The following is a 21561-nucleotide window of genomic DNA, read 5'->3' as shown; positions in this document are numbered from 1 at the left end:
CCCCTGCCATACTCGTGGATCCTGACGTCACAGGAAGTCCTTGGAGCGTGCTGAAGAATCACGTGGTCTTGGATGATGGAGAACACGTGACTTCTTCGAAACTGGCCTGTCTAAAGATGGTGATCTTTGTTCAACGTGTGGAAAATGAGGAGAAGGGGGATTTCATTGGGCAGCTGATGGCACAGAAAGAATGGTTTCAAGCAAAGGATGTCAAACCTGAAGATGTCTTCAGCGTCTTCACCACGTCTGGTTCCACAGGTTTCTCTAAACTGGTCATCCGAACACAGGGACCTTTCATTAGATATGTAGTAGGAACTTTGAAGAAGATTTTGGAGGAGTCAGGAACAGTAGAGAAGAGTCAGCTCAGCATAGCGCCAATGGGGTGGGTGGGTGGCTGCCCTGTCTACAATGTCGCACCAGGTGCTACCCGCATCACTTGTGACATGAGAGCAGGGAATCCTGATGACATAGTTCTGTTTCTCTGGAACTGTATCCAAGAGGAAAAGTGCAACACAGCTAACTTTCCGCTCACTTATCTTCCCAAACTGGCTAAAATGGCAGACATGGCATGCTCTCCACATCAACTGGATTCACTGATACTGTCTGGGCTCCCAATTCAGCAGTCCACGGTAAATAAAGGACTCGAGATGGCGCATAACATATGCGTTTTGTATGGAGCAACCGACTGTGGGGCTGTAGCTGCCATGGTGGTATCTGACAGCCAGACCTTCACTGACCATGATTCAGGACAGCCGTTTGCAGATGTTGAAGTAAAGATTGTCAGCTTGAAGGACGAGTCGATGCCATGTGCCACTGATCAGGTCGGTCACATCCTTGTCAAGGGACCCAACATGATGAAAGGCTACCTCAACAATCCCAAGGCCACGGCTGATGCCTTCACTGAAGATGGCTTCTTTCGAACCGGGGACTTGGGTCGACTGGATGAACGAGGTCATCTGATTGTCGATGGAAGAGGAAGCAATGCCATCATGAGAGGCGTCTACATCTTCTACCCCACTTGGATCGAGAATCGTCTCCGGGAATGTCCTGCAGTTGCCGATGTTATCATCGTCGGAGTGCCTGATGCCGAGGTGAATGAAGAGCTGTGTGCCTGTGTGGTACTGAAGTCAGATGACGTGTCCATACAGCAGGTCCGTCAGTTTGCTGAAGAAATTTTTGTGTCAAAGGATGATCAACTGTCAGCCTGTCCTCGGTACTTTTTGAGGTTCGAGTCATTCCCTGAGACTGATACGGGAAAACCCCAGCGAAAAGTTATCAAGACACAAGCTGCTCAGCAACTTGGGCTGATTACTGCATCAGACTAATGGCACACGCCAACAGAGCAGAAGAAGAAAAAAGAGAACAAGGAAGAGAAGAGTGAGAAGGAAAAGAAGAGGATGAAGGAGGCCAAGGAGGAAATGATGATGGTGATAACAATGAACTGAAGACGGAGGGAAAGTGTGAAGTCTCCATGAGCCTGCTCTTGTAAGTGGGGAACCGTGCTATATAAGCCTCCACATTAGTACTATTATTTATCATTATTGTTATCATTATTGTGAGTTCTCTGTCTGCTTATTTGTTTATAAGGTTTCTTTCTGGGTAGTAGTCTTTATTGTCTAATCAGAAAAAAAAGTTTTTCTTGGAAGTCTTGTGTATCAAAAGACCCCTGTATTCTAAACCTGACTGTGTTTCTACCAAACCCAAATTGCGTGGAGTTGTACCGTGTGCAAAGCAAAGTGACATTTTATTCAATGTGTAATGGTTGCAATAAAAACAGCAAATATCCACATGTTAATGTGTTATACTTGACAGCAATATGAATTATATTCCCTATCAGTTTTATAAACTGGAAATCCACCCAAGAGATTAAGAAATAGCAAAGTGAAGAGTGAGAAAGCAGTTATAGATTCTATAGCCATCTTTGAAACAAACATTTTAAATGTATAATCAGAAATCAACTTTAAATAGTTCAGTCGTTGTTTAGTCAATAGTTTGTCAGCTGCACTTTTTGTGAAAAGTTGTTCAGGAGTGAACGTTATTTTAAAACGAAAAATTGCGACCAAGTTTCAGTGTCACTCCTTACTCAGCTGCAGTCCTATACAGCTGGGGCTCTGCTGCCACTTGATAGGATCGAAGATCTGGTCCGGGTGACATCAATGTGGCTGTGGGGAACCTCAGCGCTTCCTACTTGCCCTGGGTCCGTAAGAGGTTGCTTGGCATGTGTGATTAATAATTGAGGCTGGAGGGGTCCAGTCAAGAGTCTTGCCACGTGCTGTCAGGTCAGTGGGAGCAAATGGGACCAGGAGGGTCCAGTCGGATATCTTGAGCCGTCTAGAAGGACGGCCAAAAGAGGAGCTTACAGATTAATTAAATCATTAACTATATTTGAAAAAAAAAAGATTTTGTTTTCTGATAGAATGTGTGTATGGGCATGGAATGATTTGAAATATTTTGATGAATTGAGTATAAATTATAAACAGAGGGAACGTTATCAATAGTTTTGTCTGTCTTTTGGTGCGCCTTACAGGTGAATGGTGTCATGCATGACATAAAGTATGACAAATGTTCTTTTATTGAATAACCCGTTTTCTTCAATATTCCAGGGACAAATTCAGTGCGATAAGAAACAACCTTGACTTATCCGTAAGTTTCCTACTTTCAGTAAACCCTGTTTCCATGGTCGACCTCTCACCCAGTTCACTCCTGTGACTCAAGATCTAGTCAAACATACAATTCTCTCTTCTCCACTTAAAACACGTGGACTTGATCCCTTCCCTTCAAATCTATTTCTCGATTGCCTTGACATCCTCTTACCTTTCGTTACTTATATAATGAATGACTCTCTAACGTCTGGAAACTTTCCTGATTCATATAAGTGTTCTCTAGTTAAACCTCTGCTAAAGAAGCCTGCACTTGATCCCGACGATATGAAAAATTACCGTCCTGTTTCAAATCTTCAATTTCTGTTAAAGTTGTTAGAGCGTCTCGTTCTTTTGCAGCTTAATAATCATTTGACGCACAATAAGTTACTCAACCCTTTCCAGACAGCATACAGACCTTACCATAGCACTGAAACTGCAACTGTAAAGATAATGAATGATATTTTAACATCCCTTGACAATGATAAAATCTGTGTTCTTACATTGTTTGATCTTTATGCCACTTTTGATACCATTGATCATGCCATCTTGCTAAATAGACTTAGATACTCCTTTGGCATCTCTGGCTCCACACTGTCATGGTACATGGTTCCATTCCTACCTTAGGAACAAAACAGAAACAGTCACTGTAAATGGCCATCAATCTTTCCCATCATGAAATAATTATATATGGCGTACTGCAAGGATCTGTATTTGGGCCAGTGCTGTTTATACTTAATACTCAACCACTTTTCGTTGTTCTCAACACCATTCTGTAAACCATCATGCCTTTGCTGGCAATAACCAGCTATACAAACGAACGACTTTTTTCCGATCTTGATTCTTCCAGTGGGGCATTTCGACAGTGTATTGCTGACGTTAAGGCATGGATGGATCAAAACTAACTACAATTAAACGATAGTAAAACTAAAGCTATCATTATTTCTTTAAGCAGACTGTCTATAAACTACTCTTTTTGAAAACGCTTATTCATAGACCTTCCGTTCCTTTCAAATGACATACAGTTATTAGCCATCCAGACTCTCTCTCTCTCTCTCTGTCTGTCTGTCTGTCTGTCTGTCTGTCTGTCTCTCTCTCTCTCTCTCTCTCTCTCTCTCTCTCTCTCTCTGCGTGTGTGGTAAGATGTAGTCTTACTATTCAGAACAGTACCAGAGAAAATGAGGAGGATAACAATGTATAATGTCTATTATCTTGTGTTCAGACTGTAAGCCAGATAATACGGTAGACATTGAACTATATCACTGATAGAATGGATGGTCGACCAATGGCGTTTTTTTTGTTTGTTTGTTTCTTTCTTTTTGTTTTTGTTTATTTTAATGTTTGTTGCTTCCCTATTGTAAGGGTGTTGTGTTTCAATGAAGGCTGTACTGTTTTTCTTTGTTTGCTTGTTTTGTTTTTTGATGGATTAAGCAGAGCACGGTATTGTACTTGTGGAGACATAAGAAATAACCGTTATCACCCACTTGTCAATAGACCTATACAGGTAATGACAATAAAATATCAAAGTGTCAAAGGGTCTGTGTGTGTGTGTGTGTGTGTGTGTGTGCGCGCGCGCGCGCGCGTGCCATTAAGTAATATAATAGGCGTAGTCTTTGATTCTATTTTTATACTTCTGTGCGTTAAATTATTTGTTCCCCTTCATTTTGTAAGTTATTGCGCGCGTGTGTGTGTATGTGTTTAATGTTTACTGTAAATTGCTTTGGGCTCCCTTCAAGGAAGAAAGCGCTCAACAATTAATTAGACAATTAATCAGTTAATTAATGAATTAATTTCATACTTAATTATTGTCAGTAATATATATATATATATATATTAGACTCTCTCTATGTCTCTGTGTTTTTCTTTCTTGTCTTTTTTCCCATTCATTCTATTTGATTATATCTCTGTCTGTCTTTGTCATCTTCTCTCTTATGGGAGCACGCGCGCGCGCGTACACACACACAAACACACACACACACACACACACACACACAGAGAGAGAGAGAGAGAGAGAGAGAGAGAGAGAGTTCTCCTCTGACGCTTTTTATGTCTCTTTCCCTTTCACAGTGATCCCACCACCTCTTTTCATCACCCCCAACCCCAACACGCACGCATACACGTACTACGTTTTCCCCCTCGTCTTGTATCACTTAACAGTAAAAAAAAAAAAAAAAAAAAAAGACGTTAAAATAAAGAACAACGGATTTCTCTGTGTGAAATTCGGGCTGCTCTCCCCAGGGAGAGCGCGTCGCTACACTACAGCGCCACCCATTTTTGACTCACTTGTGTAAACAAAGTGAGTCTATGTTTTAACCCGGTGTTCGGTTGTCTATGTGTGTGTGTGTGTGAGTGTGTCTCCGTGGTAAACTTTAACATTGACATTTTCTCTGCAAATACTTTGTCAGTTGACACCAAATTAGGCATAAAAATAGGAAAAATTCAGTTCTTTCCAGTCATCTTGTTTAAACAATATTGCACCTCAGGGATGGGCACAAAAAAAATTAAAAAGAAGCCAAATTATATGCAACATGCATTTACTGTTATATTTTTTGTATTCTCTAAACTTGGCACTTTGATCTGGTATTCTGACACAACAACAGGAGCAGTCATTATTATCATTTTTTGTTCAAACAGGAACAACTTTTGCTAAGCATGGAAGTTTTATTTATTTTGCAAACGTTTTGGTGCAGAGGGTAAAAAAGGGAAATTAATCCGTAATTAATGCTAGGGGACTTAATTTGCTTTAAACTGATCTTTCTCATCTTAAACATTACATTTTGAAATTATACTCAATACATAAAAAGCTTGTGTGTTTTACTCTCAGTGTACAGAGCTTTCAACGCGCATGCTCATATTCTTCGCGAACGCGAACGACGCCATTTTGTTTTAAGTTGTTGACCTGCCCGTTCAATCCTATATTCAATGGACAATACACGATAACATGTGATGGAAAGTTGGAGAAGGAGACCATTAAATATTTATTCAAAGAAAGATTTGTGAACGCCTCATCACTTACTGGATTATGCTCCAAACTGCCATAAAAATATCCACAGAATCAGTCGGAATTCACAGTTAAAAATTGTAAACCATGCGAGTTACTACCCTTGAACTGATCACGATGAAATGAAAAAAATTCCAGTCTTGACTTTTCTCAAAATAAAGTCCTTTTCACTTCATATGACGTTTAGAAGTACTTGTACTTGGCTCTACATGTTATTAGTTTAACAAAATACTAAATTTTCATATCAACTTAAAAACTATAAAACTAGAATGAACATAAAAGAGAAATTGAATCGACCGTGTCGTACTACATTCCCGGCGGGTGTAACTAAACTTGTACATCTATCTAGAGCTAGAGAAAACGGCTAAATGTTGCAGTGTGATTGCGACGATAGCCACGTCTCCTTTACCGCGGGCCTAAAAAGAATTTTTTATTGCCCTTAAAGATTTTTTGAATGCCCAAGATACACCAGAATAATATGATTTAAACAGCGTTCTCACTGCGAATACCGCAATTGATTTATCGCCCTTTAGAAAAGTATGTTCAAATATTAAATTTTAGAACGTCAGTTAAGGAGCCATGATAGTGTAATGGATAAGACAGTTTCTTCTCACACGAACACGCGGGGTTCGAATCTAGTTAGGACTTTTTTTTCTTTTCTTTTTTTTAACCCGAAGCTTTATAATAACAAATACAGAACACATTTTAACGATTAGATTTTTTTTTAAGTGTATCACAAGTGAGTCTTGAAGGCCTTGCCTCTCTTGTTTTGTATTTTTTCCTGCGTGCAGTTTTTTTTTATATTTGTTTTTCCTGTTGAAGTGGATTTTTCTACAGAATTTTGCCAGGAACAACCCTTTTGTTGCCGTGGGTTCTTTTACATGCGCTAAGTGCATGGTGCACACGGGACCTCGGTTTATCGTCTCATCCGAATGACTAGCGTCCAGACCACCACTCAAGGTCTAGTGGAGGGGGAGAAAATATCGGCGGCTGAACGGTGATTCGAACCAGTGCGCTCAGATTCTCTCGCTTCCTAGGCAGACGCGTTACCTCTAGGCCATCACTCCACAAGTATACAAAAACAAACAAAAACCAAAACAAAACAAAAAATGAAACCCACATACACACGCAAATAGCGCACACGTATGCACACGCCCCCTATCCAACCCTATCTAATATCATGTATGACATTGACGCAACATATGCAGATAGAATAGAAAAGACAAGAAGGGCAGAAGAAAAGACTACACACACACAGATATGTTTCTTAGAACATTGTTTCATGAAAATACACGAGCATGAGAAAAGGGAGACGTATCTCAATATCCAGTGTAGACAGCAGAGATACACCTGCAATAGAGCCTGTTAAAAGAATACTCGAAAAAATTAAGTGATATATATATATGTATATATATATATATATAGAGAGAGAGAGAGAGAGAGAGAGAGCCCGTGCTCATACGAAAAGACCAGTTCCACTATAAGTTTAACAACTTCAAAAGCGTTTGGTACATTGGAAAACCAGAAATCACAAAGAACATGTCTGTTAATCTTAACCTTTCTAAAGTATCTATATTCCACCAGAGTTTCAGTTTCACAAGGAGGTGTCACTGCGTTCGGACGAAGCCATACATGCTACATATATACACCACATCTGCTGCACAGACACCTGACAGCAGCATAACCCAGCGCGCTTTGTCAGGCCTTGAGTGCATGCATATGATATTTGTGTATCTATCAGGGAGGATTTTTTTTTACGAACATTTGCAAAAGGACAACACTTTTGCTGCCGTGGGTTCTTGTTCAGTGCACCAAGTGCGTGTTACACACGGGAACCTCGGTTTATCATCTCCTCCGAATGACTAAATGCCCAGTTTGATTTTCCAGTCGAACTTGGGAGAACGGGCGAGATCGGGATTCGAACCCACACCTTCAGGGACACTCTATTGGCAGATCAGCGTTTTAACCATTCTGCCACCTTTCTCCATAAGAGATATTCAACAGAATCAGTCAATCATCTCTTGACTCGTTATTATGGACATGCAGACTTGTCTCTACACGCGTCCGTCGCTCTTACACATGAAGTGCTCGTTACATGAAGTCGGTATTCATTTTGTAGAAACACACACACACACACACACACACACACACACACACACACACACACAGAGAGAGAGAGAGAGAGAGAGAGAGAGAGAGAGAGAGAGAGAGACAAACACGCACACACACACACACACCACTCGCTCACATAGATTGACACACACACACACACACACACACACACACACACACACACACACACACACACACACACACACACCAAGTACGCACACACAGACACAGACAGACAGACAGACACACAGACACACAGACACACACACACACACACACACACACACACACACACACACACACACACACACAGTTTCGACATCTGTTCACCAGTTTGGAACGTGTCTGCAATAAAACTAATCCAGTATATATAAATGAAGGTAAAAACACAAGTCCATGCACACCCAGAAGTGCTGTCACCCCTGCTGTCACCTGACTGGTTTCCACTTTTGTGCCCGGCAGATTAACAGGTTTGTAAATGACGAGTTTTTACCTTCCTTCCTCTGTGGTTGCTGTTGTCCCCCCTCTCTCTCTCTCTCCCTCTGTCTCTGTCTCTCTCTCTCTCTCTGTCTCTCTCTCTCTCTCTCTCTGTCTGTCTGTCTGTCTGTCTGTCTGCCTCTCATTGTCATCCGATATTTCGTTCATTTTCTTTCTTTTTCTACCTATCTTTGAAGTTGTATCTGCTTATTGTTATTTTTTTCTTTTTGTTTTTTTTCTCTCTCTCAAACTGCATTAATCTATCTATCTATCTATCCATCTATCTATCTATCTATTTGTCTGTCTATCTAGCTATCTGTCCCTCTGTCTAGCTATCTATCTATTTAAATTTGATCTATTCATTCACTTATTTACTTGATTATTTAATTGTTTTGTTTATTGATTATCATTCGTTCATCCATCTATGTCTTTTAAGCAAACGTTTTGATTTCAAATAAGTTATAATTGATGGTTTTTCATCAAATATTTCAATCAGACATTGTTCTGAAAGAATAAAGAAGGCAATTTACAGTACCCAATGTAACTTTTGTAATGAAAACTAACATTTTATTGAGCATTTCTCTCAGAACTATTAAATAGACAAAGGGCATATTGGTCGCTAGATTTTGAAACATCATGAAGAAAAAAAAGGTCTATTATCTGATTATATGAACTGGGAATAAAGTTGGTTTCAAACGGAACAATTATGGAATAAAGATAGACAAACACGTTATATGACATCATAATGCTTGTTTGCCCTTCGGAGTCAAAAGAAGACAGCCTGTGTGATCAATGAGAGCACAAGTGTCTCTGTGATCCAGATTGAAACACATGGGCACCCACAGGTGTCACAGCAGTAGTTTTCTGCTCATCTTCCCAACCCCATGTTTACTTATCACTCCTCCTCAATGGTCGTGGTCTCCACCAGCTCTGACGCTGAAGTCAGAAACCACTATGAACTCATCAGATGCAGGTGTGGCATGTAGTAGAGTGTCCAAGACAGCAAGAAAGTATGTCCGGTGCCTGATTCAAGGGTGAGTCGAGCTTTGCTGATTGCAGTGATGTCGACAATATATTTCAACACTTTTTGTCAAAAGATACCTGTTCTTTTCATAGACCTGGAGACAGTTTTTCGATCATCAAGGGTTCGTTTGTTCCAAGCACCAGTGATTTATTTCCTCTTTCCCCAACTGATTCAACCATAAATGGGTAAATCTGCGAGCAGCGGAAAGCTGGCCAGAATGATTTAGGACAGGCTTCGTTATGGCTACCTTTCCTAGGTCTTTCCCTTGTTAGGTTAGAGTGTTAGGGTGAGCAGTGCTGTCTTAAAGAGGCTGCTCAGTTACCTGGGATGCTGCCGAAGTTTTCCACTGTCATGCATTGAGAATGACGACCACCGGTCTTCAGGCCGCCCACTTACATGCTTGTGACCAGAACGTTCAGCGGTTACATGCCTTTCGTCAACCCCAAACCCACCCCTCATTGCTGCAGGACTTTTGGGGGTTGAGCGGAGTAGCACAGACACACATGTGAGGTTGTCTTATGTGGAATAACCGTTGAATGGTGGCAATCCCACTCTCTTGGCAGAAGGAACCGGTGGCACAGGGCAACGTTACGCCTGGAGACCCCTCCTGTTGCAGTGGATTTCCAGGACTTCTTTATGTCATGCTCTTAGCACTCCGCAACATCTGCTGGAGTCGCATTTCTGACCGTTCGACCTCACTGGTAGCATGTAAGGGTAGACAAGTCCTAACTCACCGATGGTTTCAGACCTATCAGCTATCTTCACCAACGTTTGCCGGACTGACAATACTTAATATTAAAAGATAAGTATGTGGTTAGAAACAAATGGTACATTTTGCACAATTTCAGGTCATTGTTTTGTTCAATTGTTTTGTTTTGTTTTGTATTTCGCGACCAGTTTATTTCTCTTTTTACTGTTCTTTTCCATTTTTATTGTTGGTGGTGCTTACAAGCACATGTATGCCTTTGTGCCTTCAGATTAGTAATATGATACATTATTTCCCTTTTTACCAATAGGTCAGAAAAGTAAAAGTCAACAGGATGGCATCCACCGTGCCCAAGATTGAGACCTTACCAGGCCTTTTGCAGCACTGGGCACAGGAGAAACCTGACTCTGCAGCCTTCATCTTCAGAGACAAGAATCAGCGGCGCAATGTGCTAACCTGGGCCACTCTCTACACGCTGGCTGGTCGTTTTGCTGCCGACCTGAGGAGCAAGGGGATCGAAAAAGAGCATCTAGTGATCAACACTCTACCCAACAGTCCAGAGAGGGTGGTGTGTGAGGCAGGCATCTGGATGGTAGGAGCAGTATCTGTCAATGGTCAGTGTGCCATGGCTGATGGGTCAGACTTGTTGAACACTATCAACCAGTCTCGTGCCCCTACCATTCTCGTGGATCCTGACGTCACAGGAAGTCCTTGGAGCGTGCTGAAGAATCACGTGGTCTTGGACGATGGAGAACATGTGACTTCTTTGAAGCTGGCCTGTCTAAAGATGGTGATCTTTGTTCGACGTGTGGAAAATGAGGAGAAGGGGGATTTCATTGGGCAGCTGAAGTCACAGAAAGAATGGTTTCAAGCAAAAGATGTCAAACCTGAAGATGTCTTCAGCGTCTTCACCACGTCTGGTTCCACAGGTTTCTCTAAACTGGTCGTCCGAACACAGGGACCTTTCATTAGATATCTAGTAGGTACTTTTAAAAAGATTTTGGAGGAGTCAGGAATCATGGAGAAGACTCAGCTCAACATAATGCCAATGGGGTGGGTGGGTGGCTGCCTCATCACCAATATCGCACCAGGTGCTACCCGCGTCACTTGTGACATGAGAGCAGGGGATCCTGATGACATGGCTCAGTTTCTCTGGAACTGTATCCAGGAGGAAAAGTGCAACACAGCCATCATTCCGCCCACGCATCTATTCAAATTAGCTGAAATGGCAGACATGACGTGCTCTCCACATCAACTAGATTTACTGGTGCTGGGTGGGCTCCCAATTCAGCAGTCCAAGGTAACTAAAGGAATCAACGTGGCCCATAACGTCTGCGTTATTTATGGAGCAACCGACTTTGGGTATGTAGCTGCCATGGTGGTATCTGACAGCCAGACCTTCACTGACCATGACTCAGGACAGGCATTCGCAAATATTGAAGTAAAGATTGTCAGCTTGAAGGACGAGTCGATGCCATGTGCCACTGATCAGGTCGGTCACATCCTTGTCAAGGGACCCAACATGATGAAAGGCTACCTCAACAATCCCAAGGCCACGGCTGATGCCTTCACTGAAGATGGCTTCTTTCGAACCGGGGACTTGGGCCGACTGGATGAACGAGGTCATCTGATTGTCATTGGAAGAGGAAGTGATGCCATCATGAGAGGCCTCTACATCTTCTACCCCATTTGGATCGAGAATCGTCTCCGTGAATGTCCTGCAGTTGCCGATGTTGTCATTGTGGGGGTGCCTGATGCCGAGGTGAATGAAGAGCTGTGTGCTTGTGTGTTACTGAAGACCGATGACGTGTCCATACAGCAGGTCCGTCAGTTTGCTGAGGGAATTTTTGTGTCAAAGGATGATGAACTTTCAGCCTGTCCTCGGTACTTTTTGACTTTTGAGTCATTTCCTGAGACTGATACGGGAAAACCCCAGCGGAAAGTCATCAAGACACAAGCTGCTCAGCAACTTGGGCTGATTACTGCATCAGACTAATGGCACACGCCAATAGATCAGAAGAAGAAAAAAGAGAACAAGGAAGAGAAGTGAGAAAGAGAAGAAGAGAAGGAAGGAGGCAAAGGAGAAAATGATGATGGTGATAACAATGAACTGAAGATGGAGGGAAAGTGTGAAGTCGCCATGAGCCTGCTCTTGTAAGTGGGGAACCATGCTATATAAGCCTCCACATTATTATTATTATTTATTATTATAATTATCATTATTGTGAGTTCTCTGTCTGCTTATTTGTTTATAAGGTTTCTTTCTGGACGGTAGTCTTTATTGCTTAATCAGAAAAGAAAATAATCTTGGAAAGGAGGCTAAGGAGGAAATGATGATGGTGATAACAATAAACTGAAGACAGAGGGAAAGTGTGAAGTTAAGTCAAGTCAAGTCAAGTCAAGATTTTATTTCATGATGGTAAATTAAATAAGCAACAATTGCTTTTTTTACATCAAGCCATCAATGAAAATAATAATTTTAAAAAAAATTAAAGAGAAGGGAAAAGAAAGAAAAAAATAGGAGAGAGAGAGAGAGAGAGAGAGAGAGAGAGAGAGAGAGAGAGAGAGAGAAGAAACAAGCAGATGAAGAGCAACAACAACAACAAAATGCATATATATACATACAGGAATATTGTGATAAAGAAATACAAAATTGCATTTCCATTTCACACACACACACACACACACACACACACACACACCACTGAATACAAATTCTCGGACACAATTACACCATGCCCACACCATCCACATGCACATGTTTCCCCATTTAGTGCAAAATCCTTGCCAACACAAGCATATACAAAACATTTCACAATTAATAGGAATAATAGACTAACAGGTCAAAATTTGTATTACTGTTAATTATTTTCAGTATTTTTGTGAAGTCACCATGAGCCTGCTCTTGTAAGTGGGGAACCGTGCTATATAAGCCTCCACATTAGTATTATTATTTATTATTATAATTATCATTATTGTGAGTTCTATGTCTGCTTATTTGTTTATAAGGTTTCTTTCTGGGCGGTAGTTTTTTATTGCTTAATTAAAAAAAGTTTTTCTTGGAAGTCTTGTCTTGTGGTGTTGTGTTTTTTCTGGGCGGTAGTCTTTATTGCTTGATCAGAAAAAAAATTTCTTGGAAGTCTTGTCTTGTGTTTTATTTTTCTGGGCGGTAGTCTTTATTGCTTAATCAGAAAAAAAAAATTCTTGGAAGTCTTGTCTTGTGTTTTGTTTTGTTTTTTTTCTTAGTGGTTGTCTTTATTGCTTAATCAGAAAAAAAGTTTTTCTTGGAAGTCTTGTATATCAAAAGACCTCTGTATTCTAAACTTGATTGTGTTTCTACCAAACCCAAATCGCGTGGAGTTGTACCATGCAGATTAATTAAATCATTAACTACATTTGAAAAGTAGATAATCCATTTCAAGATTTAGCTTTTTGAGAGAATGTGTGTATGGGCATGGAATAATTTGAAATATTTTGATGAATTGAGTACAGATTATAAACAGAGGAAACGTTATCAATAGTTTTGTCTGTCTTTTGGTGCGCCTTACAAGTGAATGGAGTAATGCATGACCATATAGTATGACAAATGTTCTTTTATTGAATAACCCGTTTTAATATTTCAAGGACAAAATCAGTGCGATAAGAAACAACATTGACTCATCCGTAAGTTTCCTACTTTCAGTGAACCCTGTTTCCATGGTCGACCTCTCACCCAGTTCACTCCTTTGACTCAAGATCTAGTCAAACATACAATTCTCTCTTCTCCACTTAAAACATGTGGACTTGATCCCTTCCCTTCATTTGACTCACAATAAGTTACTCAGCCCTTTCCGGACAGCATACAGTCCTCACCATAGCACTGAAACTGCAAGTGTAAAGATAATGAATGATATTTTAACATCCCTGGACAATGATAAAATCTGTGTTCTTACATTGTTTGATCTTTGTGCCGCTTTTGATACCATTGATCATGCGATCTTGCTAAATAGACTTAGATACTCCTTTGGCATCTCTGGCTCCGCATTGTCATGGTTCCAGTCCTACCTTAGAAACAGAACAGAAACAGTCATTGTAAATGGCCATCAGTCTTTCCCATCATCAAATATATATGGAGTACCACAAGGATCTGTACTTGGACTAGTGCTGTTTATACTCAACCACTTTTCATTGTTGTCAAAACCATTCTGTAAATCATCATGCCTATGCTGGCGATGACCAGGTCTACCGATCTTGATTCTTCCATTGGGGCATTTCGACAGTGCATTGCTGACGTTAAGGCATAGATGGATCAAAACTAAATACAATTAAATGATAGTAAAACTAAAGCTATCATTATTTCTTCAAGCAGACTGTCTATAAACTACTCTTTATCTACCTTTCTTAACATTGGATATTCAGATGTAGACTTTGTGTCTTCAGTGAAAATACTGGGTGTGATGTTTGAATCAAACCTTTCAATGATGACATACATAAACAATCTCTGTAAGGCTGCATACTTTCAAATTCGGAAGATCAGTTCCATCCGACATCTTACTACTCAAGCTACACAAAAACTGGTGTGCTTTCTTGCCTTGTCCAGACTTGATTATACTCACTCCTCATTGGTTGTCCTAAATACTTAATACAAAAGTTCACGGCGGCTACTCGCTCCCCGTGTTAAAACCCAATCCTTCAGTGATTTTTCTTTTCTTAGTCAGCTCCATCTGTCTGGAACAGTTTACCTTACGATCTTCGCACTTTCCCTTATTAAATTTTCAGTCTTTTAAAATTGGTCTGAAAACACATCTTTTTGAAAACGCTTATTCATAGGCCTTCCATTCCTTTCCATTGACATTCAGTTATTAGCCATGCAGACTCTCTCTCTCTCTCTCTCTCTCTCTCTCTCTCTCTCTCTCTCTGATAAGATGTATTCTTACCATTCAGAACACTACCAGAGAAAATGAGGAGGATAACTGTAGCCAAGTACTTAACTGGCTACAAATAACCTTAGTACTTAACTGGCTACAAATAAGCTTAGTTCAATTCACAGTGCAAGCTGAAAGCTGAGCTGTAGCAGACGCCATTTTTGTAGTCAGGGCATACCTGTTGTCTTTCAATGACTCAGGCATAAAGCACGACGCCGTTCCAAATTTGAATAAACCATGCCCATTCTACACTGCTCCGAATATGTATTAATTTTAGTGTAGGTATTGTTTACTGTAATGTTATATTTGTTGTGCTTACACACACCCTTAAAGCAGTTAGAAGTGTGTTTGATTTCAGTTAATCATTCGTCAGTCTAAAGATTTCAGCTGACACTAAGCTTACGTCATTCTGTCCTTCTCGCCACAAGCTCACTGTTCGACCAGTGTCATGGTACGTCACTGGCTGAGTGGAAACTTGTGTTTCTACTTCACCGTACTTAATTAATAGATCTTTCGTTAGATAAGTAAACTACAAGTATTATATACTGGCAGAATCGTCGCAGTTCCATCTTTAAGTCTAGTCCATTTATGTTTGCCTGCGTTAAATTGATTTAATGCAGTTTGTAATTTTCAGCAACAAGCTCATTAAAACTGACCCTGTTCAGGTAACTTAAGATTATAAATTCATCTTAAAAAATCAACACTCCATTTTATACTCATTAGAAAGTAGGCATTGAGCTCTTTCTTTTGCAACTTATCCGACGTAAATCGGTTCAGGAATCATTTAGAAATCTATCACTGAACACCTTGTAAGAAACACAGTTGTTGTCAGATTTGGCCAGATTAGTGATGATCTGCTCGCAGCACACGTGACTGTCTTTGCAGTCCACTTAACCTGCATAAATTGGCACAGTGAGTGATGAGTGGTCATTTCATGCCTGGTCAGTCATCTGACCAGAGCTGCTCTCTCTCTCTCTCTCTCTCTCTCTCTTGCTGTGTCGCGGGCAGTGCGAGTGTATGTCATGTGTATCCCCACAACGGCTGACATCTCGCTACGTATTGCTGTAAGTACTAGTGTGTAGAATGTGTTGATTTGTAAATTGTATTATTTGACACAGTACTTGTGTTCATTTGAGTATGTTCAGTTATTGCTTTGTTCAGATAATTATTTGTTCAGTTATTGCTTTGACATGTTAGTCACAGCTCCGCTATGATTGATCTAAATAATCACCATGTCGTCATATGCTTGGAACAGTATTCCATTTGATTCTTCTTAACGTCACAGTCAATGACGTCTCTGGACACTAATAGTTTGTTCCAGAATATTCTAGTGAGTGCATATGACGCATTCTTTCTCATTTGCTGTCACTGATGAAGGTTAGTGTTTCACTGATTCTCAGTACTGTAAGATGTGTGTAGTATTCTGTCATGATTACAAGATAGTGTTAGATTAATATAAGTTATTGGTTAAAATCACCTGATATGTATCAGTCTGTTAATTGTAATTTAGTTATCATGCCCTCTCCTATACGGTTTACTCCAGTATAGTGTTACATGATAAAGTGATTCATTTCAGTCACTTTGACACAGTATAAGCTTTACCTAATCTATACTGTCAGTGTACTTTCACTAAATCAGCATAGCTTCAATCACTGTAACTGCACTATTCAAATGTATTAGAAATGTCATTTGATGTCAGTGTTTGGTCTTTACACATATGCATGACCAAGTTATAGTATTTCCATGTAATATGTATACATGTGCTAATATTCTTTTGTGCCGACATGTTGTGCTAATGACATTTGTTTGTGTCATTCCAGGCACTGTCTTCTCCATTATTCTTCTCTTAGGTCTTCTCTTCTTAGTCTTCTCTTTTATGTCTTCTTCTCTGTTCATATATTCCTCATAGCTCTTCTTCTCATCTAATAACTATTGTAAATAAAACAATAGAAAACCCCATTTGTGACTGGCCTCTTTTTGTTCCTGGCCTGTGCGCAGGAATTCTTGTCTATCCTTTAATACAGTAAATCATCATTTAGTTAATGTATGATATCTATTATCTTGTATTCAGACTGTAAGCCAGATAATAGGTAAGACAGTGAACTATATCACTAATAGAATGGATGGTCGACTAACGGTGGTTTTTTGTTTTTGTTTTTGTTTTTTGTTTGTTTGTATGTTGTTGTTTTTGTTTTTGGTTTTTTTGGTTTTTTGTTGTTGTTGTTGTTGTTTTTTTTTGGGGGGGGTTCTGTTTTTGATGTTTGTTGCTTCCCTATTGTAAGATTGTTGTATTTTAATGAAAGCTGTTCTGGTTTTCTGTGTTTGCTTGTTTTGTTTTGATGGATAAAGTTGAGTGTGGTATTGTACTTGTGGAGATATAAGAAATACCCCTTATCACCCCCTTGTCAATAGACCTATGCAGGTAATGACAACAAAACATCAAAGGGTCTCCGTGTGTGTGTGTGTGTGTGTGTGTGTGTGTGTGTGTGTGTGTGATTATGTAATGTAATAGGTGTAGTCTTTGATTCTGTTTTATGCTTTTGTACGTTAAATCATTTCCCCCCTTCCTTTTGCAAGTTATTGCGCGCGCGCAATCAATTAATTAATTAATTAATTACTTTCATATTTATTGTCTGTAATATATATATATATATATATGACTTTCTATGTGTCTCTGTGTCTTTCTTTCTTTGTCTCTTTTCCCATTCATTCTATCTGACTATTTCTCTGTCTGTCTCTGTTTGTCATCTTGTCTCTTATGGGAGCACACGCGCGCGCGTACACACACACACACACACACACAGAGAGAGAGAGAGAGAGAGAGAGAGAGAGAGAGAGACAGTTCTCCTCTGACGCTTTTTATCTCTTTGCCTCAGTGATGCCACCCCCACTTTTCATCACCCCCAACCCCAACACGCACGCATACACGTACTACGTTTTTCCCCTCGTCTAGTATCACTTTAAAAAAAAAAAAAAAAAAAAAAAAAAAAAAAAGACGTTAAAATAAAGAAAGAAAACACACAGCTTTCTTTGTTTCCCTGTCTTAATGTTTCCCTAGTTCCACATATTATGACACTTTACAAATCTTCGTATCTGCAGAAAGAACAAGAAAGAAGGACGGATGACTACAGTACCTGTACAAATATGTTTCTGAGAATATTGTGGTTTTTAAATGCGTGAGTATGAGGGGGGAAAGGCGGATGTATCTATCTCAATAATCAATTTACACAACAGAAACATATCTGGATTGTATGATATGATGTCACGGGGCAGAGTCGCACTTTAGCATCCTTAATTCAGCTCGGGGATTCGGGGTGCTAAAAGTACGATTCATTCTGTCCCAGTTTAGAATCATCAATTCAGCTCCAGGAATTTAGGATGCTAAAGTGCGACAGATATGATAGTCGTGGCCATCTATAACCATCGGAACAGCAGAGCATGGAAGTGCTGTCTTGGCTGTCTGGACTGGAATCTGGGTGTGTCTTGCCCAAGTTAACCTCCCCCATACCCACCCACCCACACTCCCCAGCATCACTTTCTGAAAATGAGACCGAAACTGAAATTGTGTCATCATTTTAACACCGACCATGGGCTAGAAAATGAAAACAGGAAAAATAGGGAAAGGGGAGGTATGGGGGCGGTGGGGGTGGAGATTGGGCAAGGGAGGAGCGATTGTGTGTGTGTGTGTGTGTGTGTGTGTGTGTGTGTGTGTGTTGTGCACGCGCGTGCGTGTCTGTGTGTATGTGTGTGCGTCTGTGCATGCCTGTATCCATGTGCAGATGTATGTGTGTGTGTATGTGCATGTGTGTGTTGTGTACGTGCGTGCGTGTCTGTGTGTGTGCGTGTGTGTATGCTTGTATGCATGCGCAGAAGTGTGTGTGTGTGTGCGTGTGCGCGCGCGTGCCTGTCTGCGTGCGTGAGAGATAAAAGAAGGGACGTGCCATTCTCTGGACACACACCAACACGTAACGAACCCTTTGCTCCCTCGCGGCACAACCCATCCTCGTTTGACATTTCTCTCTCACTGTCTCTCGGCAGAATCTTAGCGCGTACACACGGGTTGAGGAGGAGGGAAAATGACAAGACCCTACAGCTACGACGTGTTTCATTATCCAGTGTACACGAGTGTGGTGGCCGAGTAATGAGCGAGGGTGCTGGGTTCTCGTCCCAGTTTCCTGAGTTAGATGCCTGTTCTCGACACACCCGGTGGGTTAAGGGTGGAGACTGTTCCGATCTCCCTGGTCAACATAATTATGTGCAGACATGCTAAACCTTTAAACCCCCTCTTTCGTGTGTATATGCATGCAGAAGACAGTCAGCTGCCATTGGGCGCTTATCATTCGTTCCCTGGATTTTCCAGATATCAGTCACGAGCACATAAACGCTCATGCATATATGTAAGAATTTACGTGTATGACCGTTTTGTTTATTTACTCCACAATGTAGGGGTAAATACGCACGTTAAATTTCATGTAATCCATGTAAGAGTTCTGTTGGTTATGGGAACAAGAACATACCCAGCATGCACACTCCCGGAAACGGGGTATGGCTGCCTGCATGGCGGGTGAACGTGGGACTTGAGCTGACGAACACAGAGGGAGAAATGTACGCATTCATGCATTGTGTGCACAGGTCTCACGTCAACTTCCAAACACAGTGCGAAACGCGCTTTGCCATTCTTCACAGTTGTTTCCACCGCATGTGTTAGGCTACTTTATATCGGGTTCACAAAAAATTTAAGGACCACTTTGGTACTTCCACAGATTTCTTCTTTGAGCGTTGTGAAATAATGATGTCGAATTTTTGGCAAAGAGCCCTGTATCAAGCGAATGTAATGAGCATCACTTATAACCAGAGGCCCTTTCTTACATGCACATTTCCGTTTTTCTTGTAACAGTTGGGCCAACAGGAAAGTGAGAGCTGTATTATCAATGGTTTCTCCATTGCAATGGGAACTCATTTACAGCTTAGTCTTTTGTGAAGGACTATGACTCTCAAACTAGGAGGCAAGACTGCACTGGCTCTTAGTGCTGCAGTCTTGGAGGCTAGTTGGCCTTTGGGAACCATCCCAATGCCGACTGTCCTAAACCCCTTTTGGCCGAGAGAGTGGGGATGTAGCTTGGGCAAGCCACTCTCTCCACAATAATCAAAATAAAATTCTAGCCCAGATAGTCGGGACAGCATTTACCTCCCCTGCTGTTCTGATGGTCATGGTTGAAAATGACTGACTCTCATGCATACATGTAATGAAAAACCACACAATTCGTTTATAAACCACTGATTAACTGTAAATGCTTGGATAATACATCGATTTGTTTTTCATTTTTTTATTCAGTGAGAGATCAGTGGTAGACCACATGTATCCCGCGTAATTGAAACTTTTTTTTTCGATTCAATTTTTCAACATTCTAAGTGGTTCATAACTTTTGGTGATCTCTGTTGGTATGACTCAGAATATCACCTGTGTCTTTCTTTCTATCTGACTCTTGTCTCTTTCTATCTGTTTCTTTTTCTGTCTGTTTCTGTTTCTTTCTCTCTCTCCCTCTCTCTCCCTCTCTCTCTCTCTCTCTCTCTCTGTGAAAGTCTGTCTCCGTCTCTGTGACATCACGTCTCTCTGTGTCTCTGTCTCTTTCTCTGTATGTCTGTATCTCTGTATATCCGTCTGCCTCTCTCCCTTCCTCTCTTCTCTCTGTGTCTCTCTCTCTCTCTCTCTCTCTCTCTCTCTCTCTCTCTCTCTCTCTCCCTCTCTCTCTCTCCCCGCCCATTCTCTCTTTTTCTCCCTCTGTTTCTTTGCTGTTGTTTTTCTGCATTTCTATGTCACAATTTCGTCTGTATATATTGTATATATCTATACCTGCGTGTCTCTGTGCCTTCGTCAATCTGTCAGTTTCGCTCTTCTTCTCGTGGGAATGTGATAGAGAGGGGAGAGAGAGAGAGAGGGGGGGATGCACCCAGACACACACAGAACGACTCACACAGTGAAGCCAACAGAAGAAAATCTGTTAAGGGCAAATGTGAACATCGAAACCAGAATCTGGTCGTCAAGTTTGTGACGCACTCGTCTGGCGTTTTTTTGTTTTGTTCTCTCTCTCTCTCTCTCTCTCTCTCTCTCTCTCTCTCTCTCTCTCTCTCTCTCTCTCTCTCTATATATATATATATATATATATATATATATATATATATATATATATCTGTCCAATCATTTATTCATTTGTTTATTCATTTACCTATCCATCTATCTATTCATTCCGTTATTCCTTTATTTGTTTGTTCATTCATCTATCTATCTATCTATCTATCTATCTATTCATTTACTTATTCATTTGATTCTTTGTCTTTATTCATTATTTCATTTACTGATTTATTCGTTATGTAACGATTCTTTCCTCCCTTCCTATATCTGTTTTTTTATTCATTCATTGACATCCATGTACGGTTGTCGTTTTGCTGTGGACGTTTTCATTCGTTTTATATTCATCGATTCTTTGCTTAATTAGAAACCAGGACCACGTGAGAGGGGTCATTGTGCAGACACAGAAGAGAGAGAGAGAGAGAAACACGAACTCTTTTCCTGTCCCCCCCCTCCCCCCGCCCCTCCTCCCCCCATACCCCTCCCCCGCCTAACTCCTCAGCCCCCACCCCTCCCCCCCACCTCCTTCTAAAACGCAGCGTTACGCAGCTGACCACTGTCAGATCAA

General features: G+C 40.8%; 1 protein-coding gene and 1 pseudogene across 1 annotated transcript; one reads left to right on the top strand and one right to left on the bottom strand.

Moving 5' to 3' along the window:
• Positions 1 to 21561, bottom strand: part of LOC143294188 (QRFP-like peptide receptor) — a 174700-nt pseudogene that overhangs the window by 80450 nt on the left and 72689 nt on the right.
• On the top strand, positions 10294 to 11955 carry LOC143293956 (3-[(3aS,4S,7aS)-7a-methyl-1,5-dioxo-octahydro-1H-inden-4-yl]propanoyl:CoA ligase-like). The gene has a single exon (XM_076605350.1). It carries the CDS (start codon positions 10294 to 10296, stop codon positions 11953 to 11955), a length of 1662 nt encoding a protein of 553 aa, XP_076461465.1.

The sequence above is a fragment of the Babylonia areolata genome, chromosome 19 (assembly GCF_041734735.1).
Source record: "Babylonia areolata isolate BAREFJ2019XMU chromosome 19, ASM4173473v1, whole genome shotgun sequence".
Taxonomy (NCBI): domain Eukaryota; kingdom Metazoa; phylum Mollusca; class Gastropoda; order Neogastropoda; family Buccinidae; genus Babylonia; species Babylonia areolata.
The sequence above is the reverse complement of the archived record's forward strand: the minus strand, read 5'-3'. Positions and strand labels throughout refer to the sequence as shown.